Genomic DNA, 25,511 nt, shown 5'->3' with positions numbered 1-25,511 from the left:
AAAAAAAAATCCCGAGTTGTGAAACCAACCCCCCATCCAAAAAAAAAAAAACCCCCCGAAAACAACGAAATAAAACCCAAAAAGAAGAAAATCACACCCCAAAAAAGAAGAAAATCAAACCCCAAAAAAGAAGAAAATCAAACCCCAAAAAGAACAAAATCAAAGCCCAAAAAGAACAAAATCAAAGCCCAAAAAGAAGAAAATCAAAGCCCAAAAAGAAGAAAATCAAAGCCCAAAAAGAACAAAATCAAACCCCAAAAAAGAACAAAATCAAACCCCCAAAAGAACAAAATCAAACCCCAAAAAGAACAAAATCAACCCCCAAAAAAGAACAAAATCAACCCCCAAAAAGAAGAAAATCAAACCCCAAAAAAGAACAAAAAAAACCCCAAAAAGAACAAAATCAAACCCCAAAAAAGAACAAAATCAACCCCCAAAAAAGAACAAAAAAAACCCCAAAAAGAACAAAATCAAACCCCAAAAAGAAGAAAATCAAACCCCAAAAAAGAACAAAAAAAACCCCAAAAAGAACAAAATCAAACCCCAAAAAGAAGAAAATCAAACCCCAAAAAAGAACAAAATCAAACCCCAAAAAAGAACAAAAAAAAACCAAAAAAGAAGAAAATCAAACCCCAAAAAGAACAAAATCAAACCCCAAAAAAGAACAAAATCAAACCCAAAAAAGAAGAAAATCAACCCCCAAAAAGAACAAAATCAAACCCCAAAAAAGAACAAAATCGAACCCCAAAAAGAACAAAATCAAACCCAAAAAAGAACAAAATCAAACCCCAAAAAGAAGAAAATCAACCCCCAAAAAAGAACAAAATCAACCCCCAAAAAAGAACAAAAAAAACCCAAAAAAGAACAAAATCAAACCCCAAAAAGAACAAAATCAAACCCCAAAAAGAACAAAATCGAACCCCAAAAAGAATAAAATCAAACCCCAAAAAGAACAAAATCAAACCCCAAAAAAGAACAAAAAAAAACCAAAAAAGAACAAAATCAAACCCCAAAAAAGAACAAAAAAAACCCCAAAAAAGAATAAAATCAAACCCCAAAAAAGAACAAAAAAAAACCCCAAAAAGAACAAAATCAAACCCCAAAAAGAACAACCAAAAAACCCCCAAAAATAGGTAAAACCCCAAAAAATAACAACCAAAAAGACCCCGAAAAATAACAACAAAAAAAACCAAAAATAAGAAAAAAACCAGAAAATAACAACCAAAAACCCCCCAAAAATAACAACCAAAAACCCCCCAAAACAACGAAAAAACCCCAAAATATAACAACCAAAAACCTCCGAAAAACAACAAAAAATGCCCCAACCCCCCCCAAAAAAACCCAAAAAAGAACAACCAAAAAACCCCAAAAAGAACAACCAAAAAAACCCCCCAAAACCCCCCCAAAAAACCCCAAAAAAGAACAACCAAAAAACCCCAAAATAAGTAAACCCCCCAAAATAACAACAAAAAACCCCCCCAAAATAACAACCAAAAAAACCCCAAAAAAGAACAAGCAAAAAAAAAACCCAAATAAGTAAAACCCCCGAAAAATAACAACAAAAAAACCCCAAAACTAAGAAAAACCCCAGTAAATAACAACCAAAAAAACCCCAAAAATAACAACCAAAAACCCCCAAAAATAACAACCAAAAAACCCCAACCCCCCCCAAAAAAACCCAAAAAAGAACAACCAAAAAACCCCAAAATAAGCAAAACCCCCAAAAATAACAACAAAAAAACCCCAAAATAAGTAAAACCCCCAAAAATAACAACCAAAAAAACCCCCAAAATAACAGCCAAAAAAACTAAAAAAAAGAAAAACCCCGAAAAATAACAACTTAAAAACCCCAAAAATAAGAAAAACCCCAGAAAAAAACACCAAAAAAACCCAAAAAACAACCAAAAAACCCAAAAAGCACCCCAAAAGGAAAAAAAAACCCCAAAACCCCAAAAAACCCCCGAACTACAAAACCCCCCCAAAAAAACCCTAAAACCCCAAACTACGCAACCCCAAAAAAGCCCCTGAAACCCCAAAAAAAACCTAAAAAACCCCAAAAACCCCAAACTACAAAACCCAGAAAACCCCCCAAAAAATCCCCAAAAAAGCCTCTGAAACCCCAAAAAAACCCAAAAAAAACCCTAAAAAACCCCAAAAACCCCAAACTACAAAACCCAAAAAAAAACCCAAAAAACCCCACGAAATCCCAAATTACAAAACCCAAAGAAAAACCCCCCAAAAATCCCCAAAAAAGCCTCTGAAACCCCAAAAAACCCCTAAAAAACCCAAAAAAAACCCAAAAAAACCCCAAAAACCCCAAACTACAAAACCCAAAAAAAACCCCAAAAAACCCCAAAACCCCCAAAAATCCCTAAAGAAACCCAAGAACCCCCAAACTACAAAACCCAAAAAAACCCCCCAAAAAGCCCCAAAAAAGCCCCTGAAACCCCAAAAAAACCCTAAAAAACCCCAAGAAACCCCAAACTACAAAACCCAATAAAACCCCCCCCCAAAAAAACCCAAAAACCCCCCAAAAAACCCCTAAAAAAACCCACGAAACCCCAAACTACAAAACCCCAAAAAAAACCCAAAAAAGCCCCTGAAACCCCAAAACCCCCCAAAAAAACCCTAAAAAAACCCAAACTACAAAACCCAATAAAAACCCTAAAAAAAACCCAAAACCCCCAAACTACAAAACCCCAAAAAAACCCCAAAAAACCCCAAAACCCCCAAAAATCCCTAAAGAAACCCAAGAACCCCCAAACTACAAAACCCAAAAAAAAACCCAAAAAAGCCCCAAAAAAGCCCCTGAAACCCCAAAAAACCCCTAAAAAACCCCAAAAACCCCAAACTACAAAACCCAATAAAACCCCCCCCCAAAAAAACCCCAAAAACCCCCCAAAAAACCCCTAAAAAAACCCACGAAACCCTAAACTATAAAACCCAAAAAAAAAACCAAAAAAGCCCCTGAAACCCCAAAACCCCCCCAAAAAACCCTAAAAAAACCCAAACTACAAAACCCAATAAAAACCCAAAAAAACCCCCAAAAATCCCCAAAAACCCCAAACTACACAACCCCAAAAAAAACCCAAAAAACCCCAAAACCCCCAAAAATCCCTAAAGAAACCCAAGAACCCCCAAACTACGAAACCCCAAAAAAACCCCCAAAAATCCCCAAAAACCCCAAACTACAAAACCCAATAAAACCCCCCCAAAAAAACCCCAAAAACCCCCCAAAAAAACCCTAAAAAAACCCACGAAACCCCAAACTACAAAACCCCAAAAAAAACCCAAAAAAGCCCCTGAAACCCCAAAACCCCCCAAAAAAACCCTAAAAAAACCCAAACTACAAAACCCAATAAAAACCCTAAAAAAAAACCCAAAAACCCCAAACTACAAAACCCCAAAAAAACCCCAAAAAACCCCAAAACCCCCAAAAATCCCTAAAGAAACCCAAGAACCCCCAAACTACAAAACCCAAAAAAAAACCCAAAAAAGCCTCTGAAACCCCAAAAAACCCCTAAAAAACCCAAAAAAAACCCAAAAGCCCCAAACTACAAAACCCCCAAAAAAAACCAAAAAACCCCAAAACCCCCAAAAATCCCTAAAGAAACCCAAGAACCCCCAAACTACAAAACCCAAAAAAAACCCCAAAAAAGCCCCAAAAAAGCCCCTGAAACCCCAAAAAAACCCTAAAAAACCCCAAGAAACCCCAAACTACAAAACCCAATAAAACCCCCCCCCAAAAAACCCCCAAAAACCCCCCAAAAAAACCCTAAAAAAACCCACGAAACCCCAAACTACAAAACCCAAAAAAAAAACCCAAAAAGCCCCTGAAACCCCAAAACCCCCCAAAAAAACCCTAAAAAAACCCAAACTACAAAACCCAATAAAAACCCAAAAAAAACCCAAAAACCCCAAACAACAAAACCCAAAAAAAACCCCAAAAATCCCCCAAAACCCCAAACAACACAACACCAAAAAAATCCCAAAAAACCCCAAAACCCCCAAAAAACCCTAAAAAACCCCAAGAAACCCCAAACTACAAAACCCAATGAAAACCCAAAAAAAACCCCAAAAACCCCAAACTACAAAACACCAAAAAAAACCCAAAAAACCCAAAAAAATCCCCAAAGAAACCCAAGAAACCCCAAACTACAAAACCCAAAAAAAAAACCCAAAAAATCCCCAAAAAAGCCTCTGAAACCCCAAAAAACCCCTAAAAAACCCCAAGAAACCCCAAACTACAAAACCCAATAAAAACCCCAAAAAAACCCAAAACCCCCAAACTACAAAACCCAAAAAAAAAACCAAAAAACCCCAAAACCCCCAAAAATCCCTAAAGAAACCCAAGAACCCCCAAACTACAAAACCCAAAAAAAACCCCAAAAAATCCCCAAAAAAGCCTCTGAAACCCCAAAAAACCCCTAAAAAACCCCTAAAAAACCCCAAGAAACCCCAAACTACAAAACCCAATAAAAACCCCCCAAAAAACCAAGAACCCCCAAACTACAAAACCCAAAAAAAACCCCAAAAATCCCCCAAAACCCCAAACAACACAACACCAAAAAAATCCCAAAAAACCCCAAAACCCCCAAAAAACCCTAAAAAACCCCAAGAAACCCCAAACTACAAAACCCAATGAAAACCCAAAAAAAACCCCAAAAACCCCAAACTACAAAACACCAAAAAACCCCCAAAAAAACCCAAAACCCCCAAAAATCCCTAAAGAAACCCAAGAACCCCCAAACTACAAAACCCAAAAAAACCCCCTAAAAAACCCCTAAAAAACCCCAAAAACCCCAAAAACCCCAAAAACCCCAAACTACAAAACCCAATAAAAACCCAAAAAAAACCCAAAAAACCCCAAACTACAAAACCCCCCAAAAAACCCAAAAAACCCCCAAACCCCCCCAAAAACCTAAAAAAAACCACGAAATCCCAAATTACAAAACCCCAAAAAAACCCCAAAAAATCCCCAAAAAAGCCTCTGAAACCCCAAAAAACCCCTAAAAAACCCCAAGAAACCCCAAACTACAAAACCCAATAAAAACCCCCCCAAAAAACCCCCCAAAACCCCCCAAAAAACCCCTAAAAAAACCCACGAAACCCCAAATTACAAAACCCAAAAAAAAACCCAAAAAAGCCCCTGAAACCCCAAAACCCCCCAAAAAAACCCAAAAAAACCCCAAACTACAAAACCCAATAAAAACCCAAAAAAAACCCAAAAACCCCAAACTACAAAACCCAAAAAAAACCCCAAAAATCCCCAAAAACCCCAAACTACACAACACCAAAAAAATCCCAAAAAACCCCCAAACCCCCAAAAAACCCTAAAAAACCCCAAAAACCCCAAACTACAAAACCCAATAAAAACCCCTAAAAAACCCCAAAAACCCCAAAACCCCCAAACTACAAAACCCAATAAAACCCCAAAAAAACCCAAACTACAAAACCCAAAAAAAAACCCAAAAAACCCCAAAACCCCCCAAAAAACCTAAAAAACCCCACGAAATCCCAAATTACAAAACCCCCCAAAAAATCCCAAAAAATCCCCAAAAAAGCCTCTGAAACCCCAAAAAACCCCTAAAAAACCCCAAGAAACCCCAAACTACAAAACCCAATAAAAACCCAAAAAACCCCCAAAAACCCCAAACTACAAAACACCAAAAAACCCCCAAAAAAACCCAAAACCCCCAAAAATCCCTAAAGAAACCCAAGAACCCCCAAACTACAAAACCCAAAAAAACCCCCCAAAAAGCCCCAAAAAAGCCTCTGAAACCCCAAAAAACCCCTAAAAAACCCAAAAAAACCCCAAAACCCCCAAACTACAAAACCCCAAAAAAACCAAAAAACCCCAAAACCCCCAAAAATCCCTAAAGAAACCCAAGAACCCCCAAACTACAAAACCCAAAAAAAAACCCAAAAAAGCCCCAAAAAAGCCCCTGAAACCCCAAAAAACCCCTAAAAAACCCAAAAAAAACCCAAAAACCCCAAACTACAAAACCCAAAAAAAACCCCAAAAAAACCTCAAAAAAGCCTCTGAAACCCCAAAAAACCCCTAAAAAACCCAAAAGAACCCCAAAAACCCCAAACTACAAAACCCAATAAAACCCCCCCAAAAAAACCCCCCAAAACCCCCCAAAAAACCCCTAAAAAAACCCACGAAACCCCAAACTACAAAACCCAAAAAAAAACCCCAAAAAGCCCCTGAAACCCCAAAACCCCCCAAAAAAACCCTAAAAAAACCCAAACTACAAAACCCAATAAAAACCCAAAAAAAACCCAAAAACCCCAAACAACAAAACCCAAAAAAACCCCAAAAAACCCCAAAACCCCCAAAAATCCCTAAAGAAACCCAAGAACCCCCAAACTACGAAACCCAAAAAAAAACCCAAAAAATCCCCAAAAAAGCCTCTGAAACCCCAAAAAACCCCTAAAAAACCCCCAAAACCCCAAACTACAAAACCCAATAAAAACCCCCCCCAAAAAAAACCCAAAAACCCCCCAAAAAAACCCTAAAAAAACCCACGAAACCCCAAACTACAAAACCCCAAAAAAAACCCAAAAAAGCCCCTGAAACCCCAAAACCCCCCAAAAAATCCCTAAAAAAACCCAAACTACAAAACCCAATAAAAACCCAAAAAAACCCCAAAAACCCCAAACTACAAAACCCAAAAAACCCCAAAAAACCCCAAAACCCCCAAAAATCCCTAAAGAAACCCAAGAACCCCCAAACTACAAAAAAAAACCAAAAAAAACCCCCAAAAAAGCCTCTGAAACCCCAAAAAACCCCTAAAAAACCCAAAAAAACCCCAAAAACCCCAAACTACAAAACCCAATAAAAACCCCAAAAAAAACCCAAAACCCCCAAACTACAAAACCCAAAAAAAACCCCAAAAAACCCCCAAACCCCCCAAAAAACCTAAAAAAACCCACGAAATCCCAAATTACAAAACCCCAAAAAAACCCCCAAAAATCCCCAAAAACCCCAAGCTACAAAACACCAAAGAAACCCAAAAAAACCCCAAAACCCCCAAAAATCCCTAAAGAAACCCAAGAACCCCCAAACTACAAAACCCAATAAAAACCCCCAAAAAATCCTCAAAAAAGCCTCTGAAACCCCAAAAAACCCCTAAAAAACCCCAAAAACCCCAAGAAACCCCAAACTACAAAACCCAATAAAACCCCCCCCAAAAAAAACCCAAAAAACCCCCCAAAAAACCCCTAAAAAAACCCACGAAACCCCAAACTACAAAACCCAAAAAAAAACCCCAAAAAGCCCCTGAAACCCCAAAACCCCCCAAAAAAACCCTAAAAAAACCCAAACTACAAAACCCAATAAAAACCCAAAAAAAACCCAAAAACCCCAAACTACACAACACCAAAAAACCCCAAAAAACCCCCAAACCCCCAAAAATCCCTAAAGAAACCCAAGAACCCCCAAACTACAAAACCCAAAAAAAAACCCAAAAAATCCCCAAAAAAGCCTCTGAAACCCCAAAAAACCCCTAAAAAACCCCAAGAAACCCCAAACTACAAAACCCAATAAACCCCCCCCCAAAAAACCCCCCAAAACCCCCCAAAAAACCCCTAAAAAAACCCACGAAACCCCAAACTACAAAACCCAAAAAAAACCCCAAAAAAGCCCCTGAAACCCCAAAACCCCCCCAAAAAACCCTAAAAAACTATAAAACCCAATAAAAACCCAAAAACCCCCAAAAACCCCAAACTACAAAACCCAAAAAAAAACCCCCAAAAATCCCCAAAAACCCCAAACTACACAACACCAAAAAAATCCCAAAAAACCCCAAAACCCCCAAAAAACCCTAAAAAACCCCAAGAAACCCCAAAGTACAAAACCCTATAAAAACCCCAAAAATCCCCAAAAACCCCAAACTACACAACACCAAAAAAAACCCAAAAAACCCAAAAAAATCCCCAAAGAAACCCAAGAAACCCCAAACTACAAAACCCAAAAAAAACCCCAAAAAATCCCCAAAAAAGCCTCTGAAACCCCAAAAAACCCCTAAAAAACCCCAAGAAACCCCAAACTACAAAACCCAATGAAAACCCAAAAAAATCCCCAAAACCCCCAAACTACAAAACCCAAAAAAAACCCCAAGAAACCCCAAAACCCCCCAAAAAACCTAAAAAAACCCCACGAAATCCCAAATTACAAAACCCCAAAAAAAACCCAAAAAATCCCCAAAAAAGCCTCTGAAACCCCAAAAAATCCCTAAAAAACCCCAAGAAACCCCAAACTACAAAACCCAATAAAAACCCCCAAAAAATCCCCAAAAAAGCCTCTGAAACCCCAAAAAACCCCTAAAAAACCCCAAAAACCCCAAAAACCCCAAACTACAAAACCCAATAAAAACCCCAAAAAAAACCAAAAACCCCAAACTACAAAACCCCAAAAAAACCCCAAAAAACCCCAAAACTCCCAAAAAACCCTAAAGAAACCCAAGAACCCCCAAACTACAAAACCCAAAAAAAAACCCTAAAAAACCCCCAAAACCCCAAAAACCCCAAACTACAAAACCCAATAAAAACCCAAAAAAACCCCAAAAAAACCCAAACTACAAAACCCCCCAAAAAAACCAAAAAACCCCAAAACCCCCCCAAAAACCTAAAAAAACCCACAAAATCCCAAATTACAAAACCCCAAAAAAACCCAAAAAATCCCCAAAAAAGCCTCTGAAACCCCAAAAAACCCCTAAAAAACCCAAGAAATCCCAAACTACAAAACCCAAAAACCCCCAAAACCCCCCCAAAAAACCCAAACTCCAAAACCCCCAGGACCCCAAACCTCCAAAAAAACCCCAAACTCCCCAGACCCCCCAAAAAAACCCCAAAACCCCCAAAAAACCCAAAAACCTCCAAAACTCCTGAAACCCCAAAAACCCTAAAAACCCCAAATAACCCCAAAAAAACAAAACCCCCCCAAAAAACCCCAACCCCCCCCAAAAACTCCGAAACCCCAAAAAACCCCAAGCTACAAAACCCAAAAAAAACCCAAAACCCCAAAAACTCCTAAAAAAAACCCTAAAAAAACCCCCTAACTCCAAAATCCCAAAAAACTCCAAAATCCCCCAAAAAACTTCAAAACCCACGAAAACTAAAAATCCCTTAAAAAAAAAAAACCCAAAACCCCCCAAAAAACCCAAAAACCTCAAAGCCCCAGGACACCAAACCCCCAAAAATCCCCCAAAAAACCCCAAAACCCCCAGACCCCAAAACCTCCCCAAACCCCCCAAAATCCCCAAAAAATCCCAAAAACCCCAAATCCCCCCCAAACCCCAAAAAAACCCCAAACTACAAAACCCCAAAAGCCCCCCCCAAAAAACCCCAAAACCCCAAAAAACCCCAAAATCCACAAAAAACCCCAAAACCCCCCAAAATCCCCCGGACCCCAAAACCCTCGGACCCTAAAAACCCCAAAACCCCCGGACCCCAAAAAACCCCAATAAAACCCCAAAAAACCCCCAAAAATCCCCAAACCCCCAAAAATCCCCCCAAAAAACCCCAAACCCCCCCAAAAACCCCAAAACCCCAAAAACCCCAAATCCCACCCTAAAAAACCCCCGGACCCCAAAACCCTCGGACCCAAAAAACCCCAAACCCCAAAACCCCCGGACCCCAAAAAACCCCAATAAAATCCCCCAAAAAACCCCAAAAAGACCCCAAAACCCCCCCAAAACCCCAAATCCCACCCGAAAAAAAAGCCCCGGACCCCAAAACCCTCGGACCCTAAAAACCCCAAAAACCCCAAACCCCAAAACCCCCGGACCCCAAAAAACCCCCAAAAAACCAAAATCCCAGGACACCAAACCCCCCAAAATCCCCCGAAAACCCCAAAACCCCCCAACCCCCCCAAAATCCCCAAAAAATCCCAAAAACCCCAAATCCCCCCAAAACCCCAAAAAACCCCCGAACTACAAAACCCCAAAAGCCCCCCCCAAAAAACCCCCAAACCCCAAAAAACCCCAAAATCCCCAAAAAACCCCAAAACCCCCCAAAATCCCCCGGACCCCAAAACCCTCGGACCCTAAAAACCCCAATAAAACCCCAAAAAACCCCCCAAAAAAACCCCAAACCCCCAAAAATCCCCGAAAAAACCCCAAACCCCCCCAAAAACCCCAAACCCCCCAAAAACCCCAAATCCCCCCCCCAAAAAAACCCCGGACCCCAAAACCCTCGGACCCTAAAAACCCCAAAAACCCCAAACTCCAAAACCCCCGGACCCCAAAAAACCCCCAAAAAACCAAAATCCCAGGACACCAAACCCCCCAAAATCCCCCGAAAACCCCAAAACCCCCCAAACCCCCCAAAATCCCCAAAAAATCCCAAAAACCCCAAATCCCCCCAAAACCCCAAAAAACCCCCGAACTACAAAACCCCAAAAGCCCCCCCCAAAAACCCCAAACCCCCCAAAAACCCCAAATCCCACCCTAAAAAACCCCCGGACCCCAAAACCCTCGGACCCTAAAAACCCCCAAAACCCCAAACCCCAAAACCCCCGGACCCCAAAAAACCCCAATAAAATCCCCCAAAAAACCCAAAAAAAACCCAAAAAGACCCCAAAACCCCCCAAAAACCCCAAATCCCACCCCAAAAAGCCCCGGACCCCAAAACCCTCGGACCCTAAAAACCCCAAAAACCCCAAACCCCAAAACCCCCGGACTCCAAAAAACCCCAATAAAATCCCCCAAAAACCCCAAAAAGACCCCAAAAACCCCAAACCCCCCCCCCAAAACCCCAAATCCCCCCCCCCAAAAAAACCCCCGGACCCCAAAACCCTCGGACCCTAAAAACCCCAAAAACCCCAAACTCCAAAACCCCCGGACCCCAAAAAACCCCCAAAAAACCAAAATCCCAGGACACCAAACCCCCCAAAATCCCCCGAAAACCCCAAAACCCCCCAAACCCCCCAAAATCCCCAAAAAATCCCAAAAACCCCAAATCCCCCCAAAACCCCAAAAAAACCCCAAACTACAAAACCCCAAAAGCCCCCCCCAAAAAACCCCAAAAAACCCCAAAATCCCCAAAAAACCCCAAAACCCCCCAAAATCCCCCGGACCCCAAAAAACCCCAATAAAACCCCAAAAAAACCCCCAAAAATCCCCAAACCCCCAAAAATCCCCCAAAAAAACCCCAAACCCCCCCAAAAAACCCAAACCCCCCAAAAACCACAAATCCCCCCCCCCAAAAAAACCCCGGACCCCAAAACCCTCGGACCCTAAAAACCCCAAAAACCCCAAACCCCAAAACCCCCGGACCCCAAAAAACCCCCAAAAAACCAAAATCCCAGGACACCAAACCCCCCAAAATCCCCCGAAAACCCCAAAACCCCCCAAACCCCCCAAAATCCCCAAAAAATCCCAAAAACCCCAAATCCCCCCCAAACCCCAAAAGCTCCCCCCAAAAAACCCCAAAAAACCCCAAAATCCCCCGGACCCCAAAACCCTCGGACCCTAAAAACCCCAAAAACCCCAACCCCCAAAACCCCCGGACCCTAAAAACCCCCCAAAAAACCCCAAAAAACCCCACAAACCCCCCAAAAACCCCAAAATCCCCAAAATCTCCAAAACCCCAAATCCCACCCCAAAAACCCCCGGACCCAAAAACCCCAATAAAACCCCAAAAAACCCAGAAAACCCCAAAATCCCCAAAAAACCCCAAAACCCCCCAAAAAACCCCAAATCCCCCCCCCCAAAAAACCCCCGGACCCCAAAACCCTCGGACCCTAAAAACCCCCAAAACCCCAAACCCCAAAACCCCCGGACCCCAAAAAACCCCAATAAAATCCCCCAAAAAACCCAAAAAAAACCAAAAAGACCCCAAAACCCCCCTAAAACCCCAAATCCCACCCCAAAAAAAAGCCCTGGACCCCAAAACCCTCGGACCCTAAAAACCCCAAAAACCCCAAACTCCAAAACCCCCGGACCCCAAAAAACCCCCAAAAAACCAAAATCCCAGGACACCAAACCCCCCAAAATCCCCAAAACCCCCCAAACCCCCCAAAATCCCCAAAAAATCCCAAAAACCCCAAATCCCCCCAAAACCCCAAAAAACCCCCAAACTACAAAACCCCAAAAGCCCCCCCAAAAAACCCCCAAAAAACCCAAAATCCCCAAAAAACCCCAAAACCCCCCAAAAAACCCCAAATCCCCTGGACCTCAAAACCCTCGGACCCTAAAAACCCCAAAAACCCCAACCCCCAAAACCCCCGGACCCTAAAAACCCCCCAAAAAACCCCAAAAAACCCCACAAACCCCCCAAAAACCCCAAAATCCCCAAAATCCCCAAAACCCCAAATCCCACCCCAAAAACCCCCGGACCCCCAAACCCCAATAAAACCCCAAAAAACCCAGAAAACCCCAAAATCCCCAAAAAACCCCAAAACCCCCCAAAAAACCCCAAATCCCCCCCCCAAAAAAACCCCGGACCCCAAAACCCTCGGACCCTAAAAACCCCAAAAACCCCAAACCCCAAAACCCCAAACCCCAAAAAACCCCTAAAACCCCCCAAAAAAAAACCCAAAAAACCCCAAACCCCCGGGCCCCAAAACCCCCAAAAAACCCCAAAACCCCCCAAAAAACCCCAAATCCACCCCCCCCCAAAAAAAACTCCCGGACCCCAAAACCCTCGGACCCTAAAAACCCCCAAAAACCTGAAACCCCAAAACCCCCGGACCCCAAAAAACCCCAAAAACCTTGAAAACCCCAAAAACCTTGAAAACCCCAAAAACCCCCAAAAAAACCCCAAAACCCCCCAAAATCCCCAAATCCCCCCCCAAAAAACCCCCAATCCCAAAACCCTCGGACCCTAAAAACCCCAAAAACCCCAAACCCCAAAACCCCCGGACCCCAAAAAACCCCAATAAAACCCCAAAAAAAACCCCAAAAAGACCCCAAAACCCCCGGGCCCCAAAATCCCCCAAAAAACCCCAAAACCCCCGAAAACCCCAAAAACCCCCAAAAACCCCAAAACCCCCAAATCCCCCCAAAATACCCCAAACCCCAAAACTCCCAGACCCCAAGGTTTTGGGGTTTTTGGGGTTTTTGGGGTTTGGGGGTTTTGGGGTTTTTGGGGTCTCGGGGTTTCACAGTTTGGGGTTTTTGGGGTTTTTGGGGTTTTGGGGTTTGGGGTTTTTGGGGTTTTTGGGGTCTCGGGGTTTCACAGTTTGGGGTTTTTGGGGTTTTTTGGGTTTTTGGGGTTTGGGGTTTTTGGGGTTTTTGGGGTCTCGGGGTTTCACAGTTTGGGGTTTTTGGGGTTTTTGGGTTTTTGGGGTTTGGGGTTTTTGGGGTTTTTGGGGTCTCGGGGTTTCACAGTTTGGGGTTTTTGGGGTTTTTGGGTTTTTGGGGTTTGGGGTTTTTGGGGTTTTTGGGGTCTCGGGGTTTCACAGTTTGGGGTTTTTGGGGTTTTTGGGTTTTTGGGGTTTGGGGTTTTTGGGGTTTTTGGGGTCTCGGGGTTTCACAGTTTGGGGTTTTTGGGGTTTTTGGGGTTTTTGGGGTTTGGGGTTTTTGGGGTTTTTGGGGTCTCGGGGTTTCACAGTTTGGGGTTTTTGGGGTTTTTTGGGTTTTTGGGGTTTGGGGTTTTTGGGGTTTTGGGGATTTTTGGGGGGTCCTGGGGTTTCACAGTTTGGGGTTTTTGGGGTTTTTTGGGGTTTGGGGGTTTTGGGGGTTTTGGGGGTTTGGGATCTGGGAGTTTTGGGGTTTTGGGGTTTTGGGTTTTTTTGGGATTTTTTGGGTCTCGGGGTTTCACAGTTTGGGGTTTTGGGGTTTTTGGGGTTTTGGGGTTTTGGGGTTCTGGGGTTTTTGGGGTCTCGGGGTTTCACAGTTTGGGGTTTTTGGGGTTTGGGGGTTTTGGGGTTTGGGGATTTTGGGGTTTGGGGGTTTTGGGGTTTGGGGATTTTTGGGGTTTTTGGGGGTTTTGGGGGTTTTCGGTGTTTGGGATCTGGGAGTTTTGGGGTTTTGGGGTTTTTGGGTTTTTTGGGGGTTTGGGGTCTGGGAGTTTTGGGGTTTTTTAGTTTGGGATTTTTGGGGGTTTTTTGGGGAAATTTTTGGGGTTTTGGGGTTTTTTTTGGGGGGTCCTGCAGTTTCATAGTTTGGGGTTTGGGGGATTTTTGAGGGGTTTGGGGTCCCGGGGTTTCACAGTTTGGGGTTTTTGGGGTCCCGAGGTTTTGGGGTTTTTGGGGTTTTTTGGAGTTTTGGGGTTTTGGGGTTTTTTGTGGGGTTGCGGTCCCAGGGTTTCACAGTTTGGGGTTTTTGGGGTTTTGGGGTTTGGGGTTTTGGGGTTTTTGGGGTTTTGGGGATTTTTGGGGTCTCAGGGTTTCACAGTTTGGGTTTTGTGGGGGTTTGGGGTTTGGGAGTTTTGGGGTTTTGTAGTTTGGGATTTTTGGGTTTTTTGGGGGATTTTTGGGGGTTTTGGGGGTTTTTTGGGGGGGGTCCTGGGGTTTTGTAGTTTGGGGTTTTTGGGGATTTTTTGGGGTTTTTGGGGTCTCAGGGTTTCACAGTTTGGGGTTTTGGGGATTTTTGGGGTTTGGGGGTTTTGGGGTTTTTGGGTTTGGGGGTTTTTGGGGTTTTTGGGGTCTCAGGGTTTCACAGTTTGGGGGTTTTGGGGTTTTTGGGGATTTTTGGGGTTTGGGATCTGGGGGTTTTGGGGTTTGGGGGTTTTTGGGGATTTTTGGAGTCTCGGGGTTTCACAGTTTGGGGTTTTTGGGGTTTGGGGGTTTTGGGGTTTGGGGGTTTTGGGGTTCTGGGGATTTTTGGGGTTTTTGGGGTCTCGGGGTTTCACAGTTTGGGGGTTTTGGGGTTTTTGGGGTTTTTGGGGTTTTTGGGGGTTTTGGGGGTTTGGGATCTGGGAGTTTTGGGGTTTTTGGGTTTTTTGGGGGTTTGGGTCTGGAAGTTTTGGGGTTTTTTAGTTTGGGATTTTTGGGGGTTTTTTTTGGGAATTTTTTGGGGTTTGGGGGGTTTTTTGGGGGGGTCCTGCAGTTTCATAGTTTGGGGTTTGGGGGATTTTTGAGGGGTTTTGGGGTCCCGGGGTTTCACAGTTTGGGGTTTTTGGGGTCCCGAGGTTTTGGGGTTTTTGGGGTTTTTTTGAGTTTTGGGGTTTTGGGGTTTTTTGTGGGGTTGCGGTCCCAGGGTTTCACAGTTTGGGGTTTTTGGGGTTTTGGGGTTTGGGGTTTTGGGGTTTTTGGGGTTTTGGGGATTTTTGGGGTCTCAGGGTTTCACAGTTTGGGTTTTGTGGGGGTTTGGGAGTTTTGGGGTTTTGTAGTTTGGGATTTTTGGGTTTTTTGGGGGATTTTTGGGGGTTTTGGGGGTTTTTTGGGGGGGGTCCTGGGGTTTTGTAGTTTGGGGTTTTTGGGGATTTTTTGGGGTTTTTGGGGTTTTGGGGTTTGGGGGTTTTGGGGTTTTGGGGTTTGGGGTTTTTGGAGTTTTGGGGGTTTTGGGGGTTTCACAGTTTGGGGGTTTTGGGGTTTTGGGGTTTTTGGGGGTTTTGGGGGGGTTTTGGGGTCTCGGGGTTTCATAGTTTGGGTTTCTGGGTTTTTTGGGGTTTGGGGGCTTTGGGTTTTTTGGGGGTTTGGGGTCTGGGAGTTTTGGGGTTTCGTAGTTTGGGGTTTTTGGGGATTTTTGGGATTTTTGGGGTTTTGGGGTCCCGGGGTTTCAAAGTTTGGGGTTTTGGGGGTCCCGAGGTTTGGGGGTTTTGGGGGTTTTGGGGTTTTGGGGTTTTTTGGGGTTTTGGGGTCCCAGGGTTTCGTAGTTTGGGGTTTTTTGGGGGTTTGGGGTCCGGGGGTTTTTTGGGGTTTTGTAGTTTGGGATTTTTTGGAGTTTTTGGGGGTTTTTGGGGTTTGGGGGTTTGGGGTTCTTGGGGGTTTGGGGTCTGGGAGTTTTGGGGTTTGGGGGTTTTGGGGGTTTGGGATTTTTGGGGTCTTGGGGTTTTACAGTTTGGGGGTTTTTGGGGTCCCGAGGTTTTGGGGTTTTGGGGATTTTTGGGGTTTTGGGGTTTTTGGGGTTTTTTGGGGGGTTGCGGTCCCAGGGTTTTGTAGTTTGGGGTTTTTGGGGTTTTGGGTTTTTTGGGGGTTTGGGGTCCGGGGGTTTCATGGTTTGGGGTTTTTGGGGTTTGGGGGTTTGGGCTTTTTTGGGGTTTTGGGCTTTTTTGGGGTTTTGGGGTTTTTTGGGGGAGTTTGGGGTCTGGGGGTTTTGGGGTTTTGGGGTTTTTGGGGTTTTTGGGGTCTCGGGGTTTCACAGTTTGGGGTTTTTGGGGTTTTTTGGGGGTTTGGGGTCCAGGGGTTTTTTGGGGTTTTGTAGTTTGGGATTTTTTGGAGTTTTTGGGGGTTTTTGGGGTCTCGGGGTTTTAGGGTTTTTTGGGGTTTGGGGGTTTTGGGGTTTTTGGGGATTTGGGGTCTGGGAATTTTGGGGTTTTGTAGTTTGGGATTTTTGGGTTTTTTTTTGTTTGTTTGTTTTTTGGGGTTTTGGGGGTTTTTTGGGGGGTCCAGGGGTTTGAAAGTTTGGGGTTTTGGGGGTTTTTTGGGGGGGTTTGGAGTTTTGGGGTTTTGGGGGTTTTTTGGGGGGTTGCGGTCCCAGGGTTTTGTAGTTTGGGGTTTTTGGGGTTTTGGGTTTTTTGGGGTTTGGGGTCCGGGGGTTTTTTGGGGTTTTGTAGTTTGGGATTTTTTGGAGTTTTTGGGGGTTTTTGGGGTCTCGGGGTTTCATAGTTTGGGGTTTTGGGGGGTTGGGGGTTTTTTGGGGTTTTGGGTTTTTTTGGGGGTTTGGGGTCTGGGAGTTTTGGCGTTTTGTAGTTTGGGATTTTTTAGGGGTTTGGGGTCCTGGGGATTTGGGGGTTGGGGTTTTTTGGGGTCTGGGGTTTTTTGGGGGGGATTTGGGGTCTGGAGGATTTGGGATTTGGGGTTTTTTGGGGTTTTGGGGGGGATTTGGGATCCGGGGTTTTAGGGGTTTTGTAGTTTGGGATTTTTCGGGTTTTGGGGTCCCGGGGTTTTCGGTTTGGGGCTTTTTTGGGGTTTTGGGGGATTTGGGGTTTGGGGTTTTTTGACGGGATTTGGGGTCTGGGGGATTTGGGCTTTGGAGTTTTTGGGGTTTTTGGGGAGATCTGGGGTCCGGGGTTTTTTTGGGGTTTTGTAGTTTGGGATTTTTGGGGGTTTTTGGGGTCTCGGGGTTTCATAGTTTGGGGTTTTGGGGTTTTTGGGGTTTTGGGGTTTTTTGTAGGGGGGAATTTGGGGTCTGGGGGATTTGGGGTTTTTTGGGGGGTTTGGAGTGTGGGGTTTTTGGCGTTTCTTGGGGGTTTGGGGTCCCGGGGTTTTGGGGTTTTTGGGGGGAATTTGGGGTCTGGGGTTTTGGGGTTTTGTACTTTGGGGTTTTTTAGGGGGTTGGGGTCCCGGGGATTTGGGGTTTTGGGGTTTTTTGGGGGGTTTGGGGTTTTTTTTGGGGGGGGGTCCCAAGGCTGGATGGGGAATTTTGGGATGGGATGACGGAGATCCCATTTGGGGCGGGATTTGGGATTTTTGGGGCATTTTGGGGGGTTTTGGGGGCATTTTTGGGGTTTTGGGATTTCTGGGATTTCCCCCAATTTTGTGGGATTTTCCCAAATTATCCAAAAACCCCAAAACCTCTTCCCAGTTTTTTTGGGGTGCGGATGAATGGGCACAACTGGGATCGTTTTTAGGGCGGGATTTGGGATTTTTTGGGTCATTTTGGGGGGTTTTGGGGGCATTTTTGGGGTTTTGGGGTTTCTGGGATTTCCCCCAATTTTCTGGGATTTTCCCAAATTATCCAAAAACCCCAAAACCTCTTCCCAGTTTTTTTGGGGTGGGGATGGATGGGGATAACGGGGGTCGTTTTTGGGGTGGGATTTGGGATTTTTGGGGCATTTTTTAAGGGTTTGGGGGCATTTTTTGAGGGTTTTGGGGCGTTTTTGGGGTTTGGGGATTTCTGGGACTTCCCCCAATTTTCTGGGATTTTCCCAAATTATCCAAAAACCCCAAAACCTCTTCCCAGTTTTTTTGGGGTGCGGATGAATGGGCACAACTGGGATCATTTTTAGGGCGGGATTTGGGGATTTTTGGGCTCGTTTTTGGGGGGTTTTTAGGATCCCCTACAATTTCATGGGATTTCTCCCAATTTTATGGGATTTCCCCCAATTTTATGGGATTTTTTCCGGGGTTTTCCCAGATCATCCAGCAGCTCCGGAGCCTGTTCCCGTTTTTCGGGGGGGGGTACCAGGGCTGGAAGGATTCCGTGCGCCACAACCTCTCCTCCAACCCCTGCTTCGCCAAGGTTTTGGGGTTTTTTGGGGGGCTTTTTGGGGTTTTTGGGGGCGTTTTGGGGTTTTTGGGGTTTTTTGGGGTTTGGGGGTTTTGGGGGTTTTGGGGGTTTGGGATCTGGGAGTTTTGGGGTTTTGGGGTTTTTGGGGGTTTGGGAGTTTTGGGGTTTTGGGTTTTTTTGGGATTTTTTGGGTCTCGGGGTTTCACAGTTTGGGGTTTTGGGGGTTTTGGGGGTTTTGGGGGTTTGGGATCTGGGGGTTTTGGGGTTTGGGGGTTTTTGGGGTTTTTGGGATTTGGGGGTTTGGGAGCTTTGGGGGTTTAGGGGGTTTGGGGTTTGGGAGTTTTGGGGTTTTGGGGTTTTTGGGGCTTTTGGGGTCTCGGGGTTTCACAGTTTGGGGGTTTGGGGGTTTTTGGGTTTGGGGTTTTGGGGTTTGGGGGTTTGGGAGTTTTGGGGTTTTTGGGGTTTGGGGGTTTTTTGGGTCTCGGGGTTTCACAGTTTGGGGGTTTGGGGGTTTTGGGGTTTGGGGGTTTTGGGGGGTTTTGGGTTTTTTTTTAGGGGGTTTTGGAGGGGATTCCTTGAGGTGGGAGGGATTTGGGGTGGGGGTGCCTTGGATTTGGGGTCCCCCGATCTGGGGGTTTGGGGTTTTCATTCCTGGGGGGTTTTGGGGTCTTGTTTTTGGGGGGTTTGGAGTCTCATTTTTGGGGGGTTTTGGGGTTTTCATTCCTGAGGGGTTTTGGGGTCTCGTTTTTGGGGGTTTTGGGGTCTCATTTTTGGGGGTTTTGGGGTCCCTCTCTGGGGGTTTTGGGGTTCTCATTCCTGGGGGGTTTTGGGGTCTCATTTTTGGGGGTTTTGGGGTCTCATTTAGGGGGGTTTGGGGTCCCTTTCTGGGGGTTTTGGGGTTTTCATTCCTGGGGGGTTTTGGGGTCTCATTTAGGGGATTTTGGGGTCCCAATTAGGGGGTTTTGGGGTTTTCATTCCTGGGGGTTTTGGGCTCCCAATTTGGGGGATTTTGGGGTCTCATTTAGGGGATTTTGGGGTCCCCATTCCTGGGGGTTTTGGGGTCTCATTTAGGGGGTTTGGGGTCCCTTTCTGGGGTTTTGGGGTTTCCATTCCTGGGGGTTTTGGGGTCTCATTTAGGGGATTTTGGGGTCCCAATTTGGGGGTTTTGGGGTTTTCATTCCTGAGGGGTTTTGGGGTCCCAATTTGGGGGGGTTTGGGGTCTCATTTAGGGGATTTTGGGGTCCCTCTCTGGGGGTTTTGGGGTTTCCACTCCTGGGGTTTTTGGGGTCTCATTTTTGGGGGTTTTGGGGTCCCCATTCCTGAGGATTTTGGGGTCCCTCCCTGGAGTTTGGGCTTCCCATTCCTGGGAGGTTTTGGGGTCTCATTTAGGGGATTTTGGGGTTTCCATTTCTGGGGGGTTTTGGGGTCCCAATTTGGGGGTTTTGGGGTCTCATTTTTGGGGGTTTTGGGGTCCCTCTCTGGGGGTTTTGGGGTTCTCATTCCTGGGGGGTTTTGGGGTCTCATTTTTGGGGGTTTTGGGGTCTCATTTAGGGGATTTTGGGGTCCCAATTAGGGGGTTTTGGGGTTTTCATTCCTGGGGGGTTTTGGGGTCTTATTTTTGGGGGTTTGGGGTTTTCATTCCTGAGGGGTTTTGGGGTCTCGTTTTTGGGGGTTTTGGGGTCTCGTTTAGGGGGGTTTGGGGTTTTCATTCCTGAGGGGTTTTGGGGTCCCAATTTGGGGGGGTTTGGGGTCTCATTTTTGGGGGTTTGGGGGTCTCATTTAGGGGGTTTTGGGGTCCCTCTCTGGGGGTTTTGGGGTCTCATTTAGGGAGGCTTGGGGTCCATTTCTGGGGGTTTTGGGGTTTTCATTCCTGAGGGGTTTTGGGGTCTCGTTTTTGGGGGTTTTGGGGTCTCGTTTAGGGGGGTTTGGGGTCCCTTTCTGGGGCTTTTGGGGTTTTCATTCCTGGGGGGTTTTGGGGTCTCATTTAGGGGGTTTTGGGGTCCCTCTCTGGGGGTTTTGGGGTTTTCATTCCTGGGGGATTTTGGGGTCCCAATTAGGGGGTTTTGGGGTTTTCATTCCTGCGGGGTTTTGGGGTCTCGTTTTTGGGGGTTTTGGGGTCTCGTTTAGGGGGGTTTGGGGTTTTCATTCCTGCGGGGTTTTGGGGTCCCAATTTGGGGGGGTTTGGAGGTCTCATTTAGGGGATTTTGGGGTCCCTCTCTGGGGGTTTTGGGGTTTCCACTCCTGGGGTTTTTGGGGTCTCATTTTTTGGGGTTTTGGGGTCCCCATTCCTGAGGATTTTGGGGTCCCTCCCTGGAGTTTGGGCTTCCCATTCCTGGGAGGTTTTGGGGTCTCATTTAGGGGATTTTGGGGTTTTCATTCCTGAGGGGTTTTGGGGTCCCAATTTGGGGGATTTGGGGTCCCCACTCCTGGGGGTTTTGGGGTCTCATTTAGGGGATTTTGGGGTCCCTCTCTGGGGGTTTTGGGGTTTTCATTCCTGGGGGTTTGGGGGTCTCATTTTTGGGGTTTTGGGGTCTCATTTAGGGGGGTTTGGGGGTCTCATTTAGGGGGTTTGGGGGTCCCTCTCTGGGGGTTTTGGGGTTTTCATTCCTGGGGGATTTTGGGGTCCCAATTAGGGGGTTTTGGGGTTTTCATTCCTGCGGGGTTTTGGGGTCTCGTTTTTGGGGGTTTTGGGGTCTCGTTTAGGGGGGTTTGGGGTTTTCATTCCTGCGGGGTTTTGGGGTCCCAATTTGGGGGGGTTTGGAGGTCTCATTTAGGGGATTTTGGGGTCCCTCTCTGGGGGTTTTGGGGTTTCCACTCCTGGGGTTTTTGGGGTCTCATTTTTGGGGGTTTTGGGGTCCCCATTCCTGAGGATTTTGGGGTCCCTCCCTGGAGTTTGGGCTTCCCATTCCTGGGAGGTTTTGGGGTCTCATTTAGGGGATTTTTGGGTTTCCATTCCTGGGGGTTTTGGGGTCTCATTTAGGGGGGTTTGGGGTCTCATTTTTGGGGGTTTTGGGGTCTCATTTAGGGGGTTTTGGGGTCCCTCTCTGGGGGTTTTGGGGTTTTCATTCCTGGGGGGTTTTGGGGTCTTATTTTTGGGGGTTTGGGGTTTTCATTCCTGCGGGGTTTTGGGGTCCCAATTTGGGGGGGTTTGGAGGTCTCATTTAGGGGATTTTGGGGTCCCTCTCTGGGGGTTTTGGGGTTTCCACTCCTGGGGTTTTTGGGGTCTCATTTTTGGGGGTTTTGGGGTCCCCATTCCTGAGGATTTTGGGGTCCCTCCCTGGAGTTTGGGCTTCCCATTCCTGGGAGGTTTTGGGGTCTCATTTAGGGGATTTTTGGGTTTTCATTCCTGGGGGGTTTTGGGGTCCCAATTTGGGGGTTTTGGGGTCTCATTTTTGGGGGTTTGGGGGTCTCATTTTTGGGGGGTTTTGGGGTCCCTCTCTGGGGGTTTTGGGGTTTTCATTCCTGGGGGGTTTTGGGGTCTTATTTTTGGGGGTTTGGGGTTTTCATTCCTGAGGGGTTTTGGGGTCTCGTTTTTGGGGGTTTTGGGGTCTCGTTTAGGGGGGTTTGGGATCCGTTTCTGGGGCTTTTGGGGTTTTCATTCCTGGGGGGTTTTGGGGTCTCGTTTTTGGAGGTTTTGGGGTCTCATTTTTGGGCGTTTTGGGGTCCCATTTAGGGGATTTGGGGTCCCCACTCCTGGGGGTTTTGGGGTCTCATTTAGGGGGTTTTGGGGTCCCTCTCTGGGGGTTTTGGGGTTTTCATTCCTGGGGGTTTGGGGGTCTCATTTTTGGGGTTTTGGGGTCTCATTTAGGGGGGTTTTGGGGTCTCATTTAGGGGGTTTTGGGGTCCCTCTCTGGGGGTTTTGGGGTTTTCATTCCTGGGGGATTTTGGGGTCCCAATTAGGGGGTTTTGGGGTTTTCATTCCTGGGGGTTTTGGGGTCCCAATTTGGGGGGGTTTGGGGTCTCATTTAGGGGATTTTGGGGTCCCTCTCTGGGGGTTTTGGGGTTTCCACTCCTGGGGTTTTTGGGGTCTCATTTTTGGGGGTTTTGGGGTCCCCATTCCTGAGGATTTTGGGGTCCCTCCCTGGAGTTTGGGCTTCCCATTCCTGGGAGGTTTTGGGGTCTCATTTAGGGGATTTTGAGGTTTTCATTCCTGGGGGGTTTTGGGGTCTCATTTTTGGGGGGTTTGGGGTTTTCATTCCTGGGGGTTTTGGGGTCCCAATTTGGGAGATTTTGGGATCTCATTTAGGGGATTTTGGGGTCCCTCTCTGGGGGTTTTGGGGTTTTCATTCCTGGGGGGGTTTGGGGTTTTCATTCCTGGGGGTTTTGGGGTCCCTCTCTGGGGGTTTTGGGTCTCATTTTTGGGGATTCTGGGGTCCCATTTAGGGGATTTTGGGGTCTCATTTCTGGGGGTTTTGGGGTCCCCATTCCTGGGGGTTTTGGGGTCTCATTTAGGGGATTTTGGGGTCCCTCTCTGGGGGTTCTGGGGTCTCATTTTTGGAGGTTTTTGGGGTCCCATTTGGGGCTTTGGGGTCCCATTTCTGGGGGTTTTGGGGTTTCCATTCCTGGAGGTTTTGGGGTCTCATTTGGGGGATTTTGGGGTCCCATTTAGGGAGGTTTTGGGGTTTCCATTCCTGAGGGTTTTGGGTCACATTTGGGGGATTTTGGGCTTCCAATTCCTGGGGATTTTTTGCTTTCCACTCCTGGGGCTTTTGGCTCTCATTTGGGGGATTTTGGGGTCCCAATTAGGGGGGTTTTGGGGTCCCCATTCCTGGGGGTTTTGAGGTCACATTTTTGGAGGTTTTTGGGGTCCCATTTGGGGCTTTTGGTTCCCATTTAGGGGGATTTTGGGCTTTCCATTCCTGAGGGTTTTGGGTCTCATTTGGGGGATTTTGGGGTCCCATTTAGGGGGGTTTTGGGGTTTCCATTCCTGGGGCATTTGAGTCTCATTTTTGGGGATTTTGGGGTCCTATTTAGGGGGATTTTGGGCTTTCCATTCCTGAGGGTTTTGGGTCACATTTGGGGGATTTTGGTGTCCTATTTAGGGGGATTTTTTGCTTTCCATTCCTGGGGCTTTTGGCTCTCATTTGGGGGATTTTGGGGTCCCATTTAGGGGATTTTGGGGTCCCTCTCTGGGGGTTTTGGGGTCTCATTTTTGGGGGTTTTTGGGGTCTCATTTGGGGCTTTGGGCTTCCCATTCCTGGGGATTTTTTGCTTTCCATTCCTGGGGCTTTTGGCTCTCATTTGGGGGATTTTGGGGTCCTATTTAGGGGGATTTTGGGGTCCCTCGCTGGGGGTTTTGGGGTTTCCATTCCTGGGGCTTTTGGCTCTCATTAGGGGGATTTTGGGGTCCCATTCTTGGGATTTTGGGGTCCCACTTGTGGGGTTTGGGGTCTCATTCCTGGAGGGTTTTCAGGTTTCCATTCCTGAGGGTTTTGGGTCACATTTAGGGGATTTTGGGGTCCCATTTCGGGGGATTTTTTGCTTTCCACTCCTGAGGCTTTTGGCTCTCATTTGGGGGATTTTGGGGTCCCAATTAGGGGGATTTTGGGGTCCCATTTAGGGGGATTTTGGGCTTTCCATTCCTGAGGCTTTTGGCTCTCATTTGGGGGATTTTGGGGTCCCATTCTTGGGATTTTGGGGTCCCACTTGTGGGGTTTGGGGTCTCATTCCTGGAGGGTTTTCAGGTTTCCATTCTTGGAGGTTTTGGGGTCCCATTTAGGGGATTTTGGGGTCCCATTTCGGGGGATTTTTTGCTTTCCACTCCTGAGGCTTTTGGCTCTCATTTGGGGGATTTTGGGGTCCTATTTAGGGGGATTTTGGGCTTTCCATTCCTGAGGGTTTGGGGTCCCTTTTAGGGGGATTTTGGGATCCCATTCCTGGGGATTTTTTGCTTTCCACTCCTGAGGCTTTTGGCTCTCATTTGGGGGATTTTGGGGTCCCAATTAGGGGGATTTTGGGGTCCTATTTAGGGGGATTTTGGGCTTTCCATTCCTGAGGGTTTGGGGTCCCTTTTAGGGGGATTTTGGGATCCCATTCCTGGGGATTTTTTGCTTTCCACTCCTGGGGCTTTTGGCTCTCATTTGGGGGATTTTGGGGTCCCAATTAGGGGATTTTGGGCTTTCCATTTCTGAGGGTTTTGGGTCCCATTTGGGGGATTTTGGGCTCCTATTTAGGGGGATTTTGGGCTTTCCATTCCTGAGGGTTTGGGGTCCCTTTTAGGGGGATTTTGGGATCCCATTCCTGGGGATTTTTTGCTTTCCACTCCTGGGGCTTTTGGCTCTCATTTGGGGGATTTTGGGGTCCCAATTAGGGGATTTTGGGCTTTCCATTCCTGAGGGTTTTGGGAGCCCATTTGGGGGATTTTGGGGTCCTATTTAGGGGGATTTTTTGCTTTCCATTCCTGGGGCTTTTGGCTCTCATTTGGGGGATTTTGGGGTCCCATTTAGGGGGATTTTGGGGTTTCCATTCCTGGGGCTTTTGGCTCTCATTTGGGGGATTTTGGGGTCCTATTTAGGGGGATTTTGGGCTTTCCATTCCTGAGGGTTTTGGGGTCCCATTTAGGGGGATTTTGGGCTTCCCATTCCTGGGGATTTTTTGCTTTCCACTCCTGAGGCTTTTGGCTCTCATTTGGGGGATTTTAGGACCCCCCAACCCCTTTTTAGGCCCCCCCCAACCCCTTTTTACGACCCCCCAACCCCTTTTCCCCCCCCCCCCCGCCTCCCCCAGGTGCTGAAGGACCCCACAAAACCCCAAGCCAAGGGCAACTACTGGACCGTGGACGTGTCCCGGATCCCTCCGGCGGCGCTGAAGCTGCAGAACACGGCGGTGGCGCGGGCGGGCGGCGCGGCCGAGGCCGGCGCTCCCGGCGCCTCCCGTTTCGTGCCGGACCTGTCCCCGTTCGTCCTTTCGGGGTCCCGCTACCCCCCGGCGGCCCGAGCCTCCCCTCCCCCCTCCGACTTCTCCATCGCCTCCCTGCTCCAGGAGAAAGTCCCGCCCTCGGCCGGCGCCGCGCCCGCGCCGTGCCCGCCGCCCCGGGCGCGGCCGCCCGCGGCGCCCAACGTGGGGCGGCCCGGGGGGAGCCCCCCGAGCTGGGCCCCGCGCTGGGGGGGGAGGGGCTGGGGCGGGCCCGGAGGCGCCGCCGAGGGCGATTTCGGGGGGCCCCCCCCCAATAAAAGCGTCTTCGACGTGTGGCTGAGCCACCCCGGGGACATCGCGCTGAGGGGGTGA

The 25,511-nt window shown here is 47.2% G+C and overlaps 1 protein-coding gene across 1 annotated transcript in view; it reads left to right on the top strand.

The window, feature by feature from the left end:
* Positions 1-25,511, top strand: part of FOXH1 (forkhead box H1) — a 30,564-nt gene extending 5,053 nt beyond the window's left edge. Inside the window, exons 2-3 of the mRNA XM_069005114.1 lie at positions 18,192-18,296; positions 25,011-25,511. Of these exons, the coding sequence (XP_068861215.1) occupies positions 18,192-18,296; positions 25,011-25,511 (606 nt within the window). The remainder of the gene's footprint in view (positions 1-18,191; positions 18,297-25,010) is intronic.

Source organism: Aphelocoma coerulescens, chromosome 2 (genome assembly GCF_041296385.1).
Source record: "Aphelocoma coerulescens isolate FSJ_1873_10779 chromosome 2, UR_Acoe_1.0, whole genome shotgun sequence".
NCBI classification, from domain to species: Eukaryota; Metazoa; Chordata; class Aves; order Passeriformes; family Corvidae; genus Aphelocoma; species Aphelocoma coerulescens.
The sequence above is the reverse complement of the archived record's forward strand: the minus strand, read 5'-3'. Positions and strand labels throughout refer to the sequence as shown.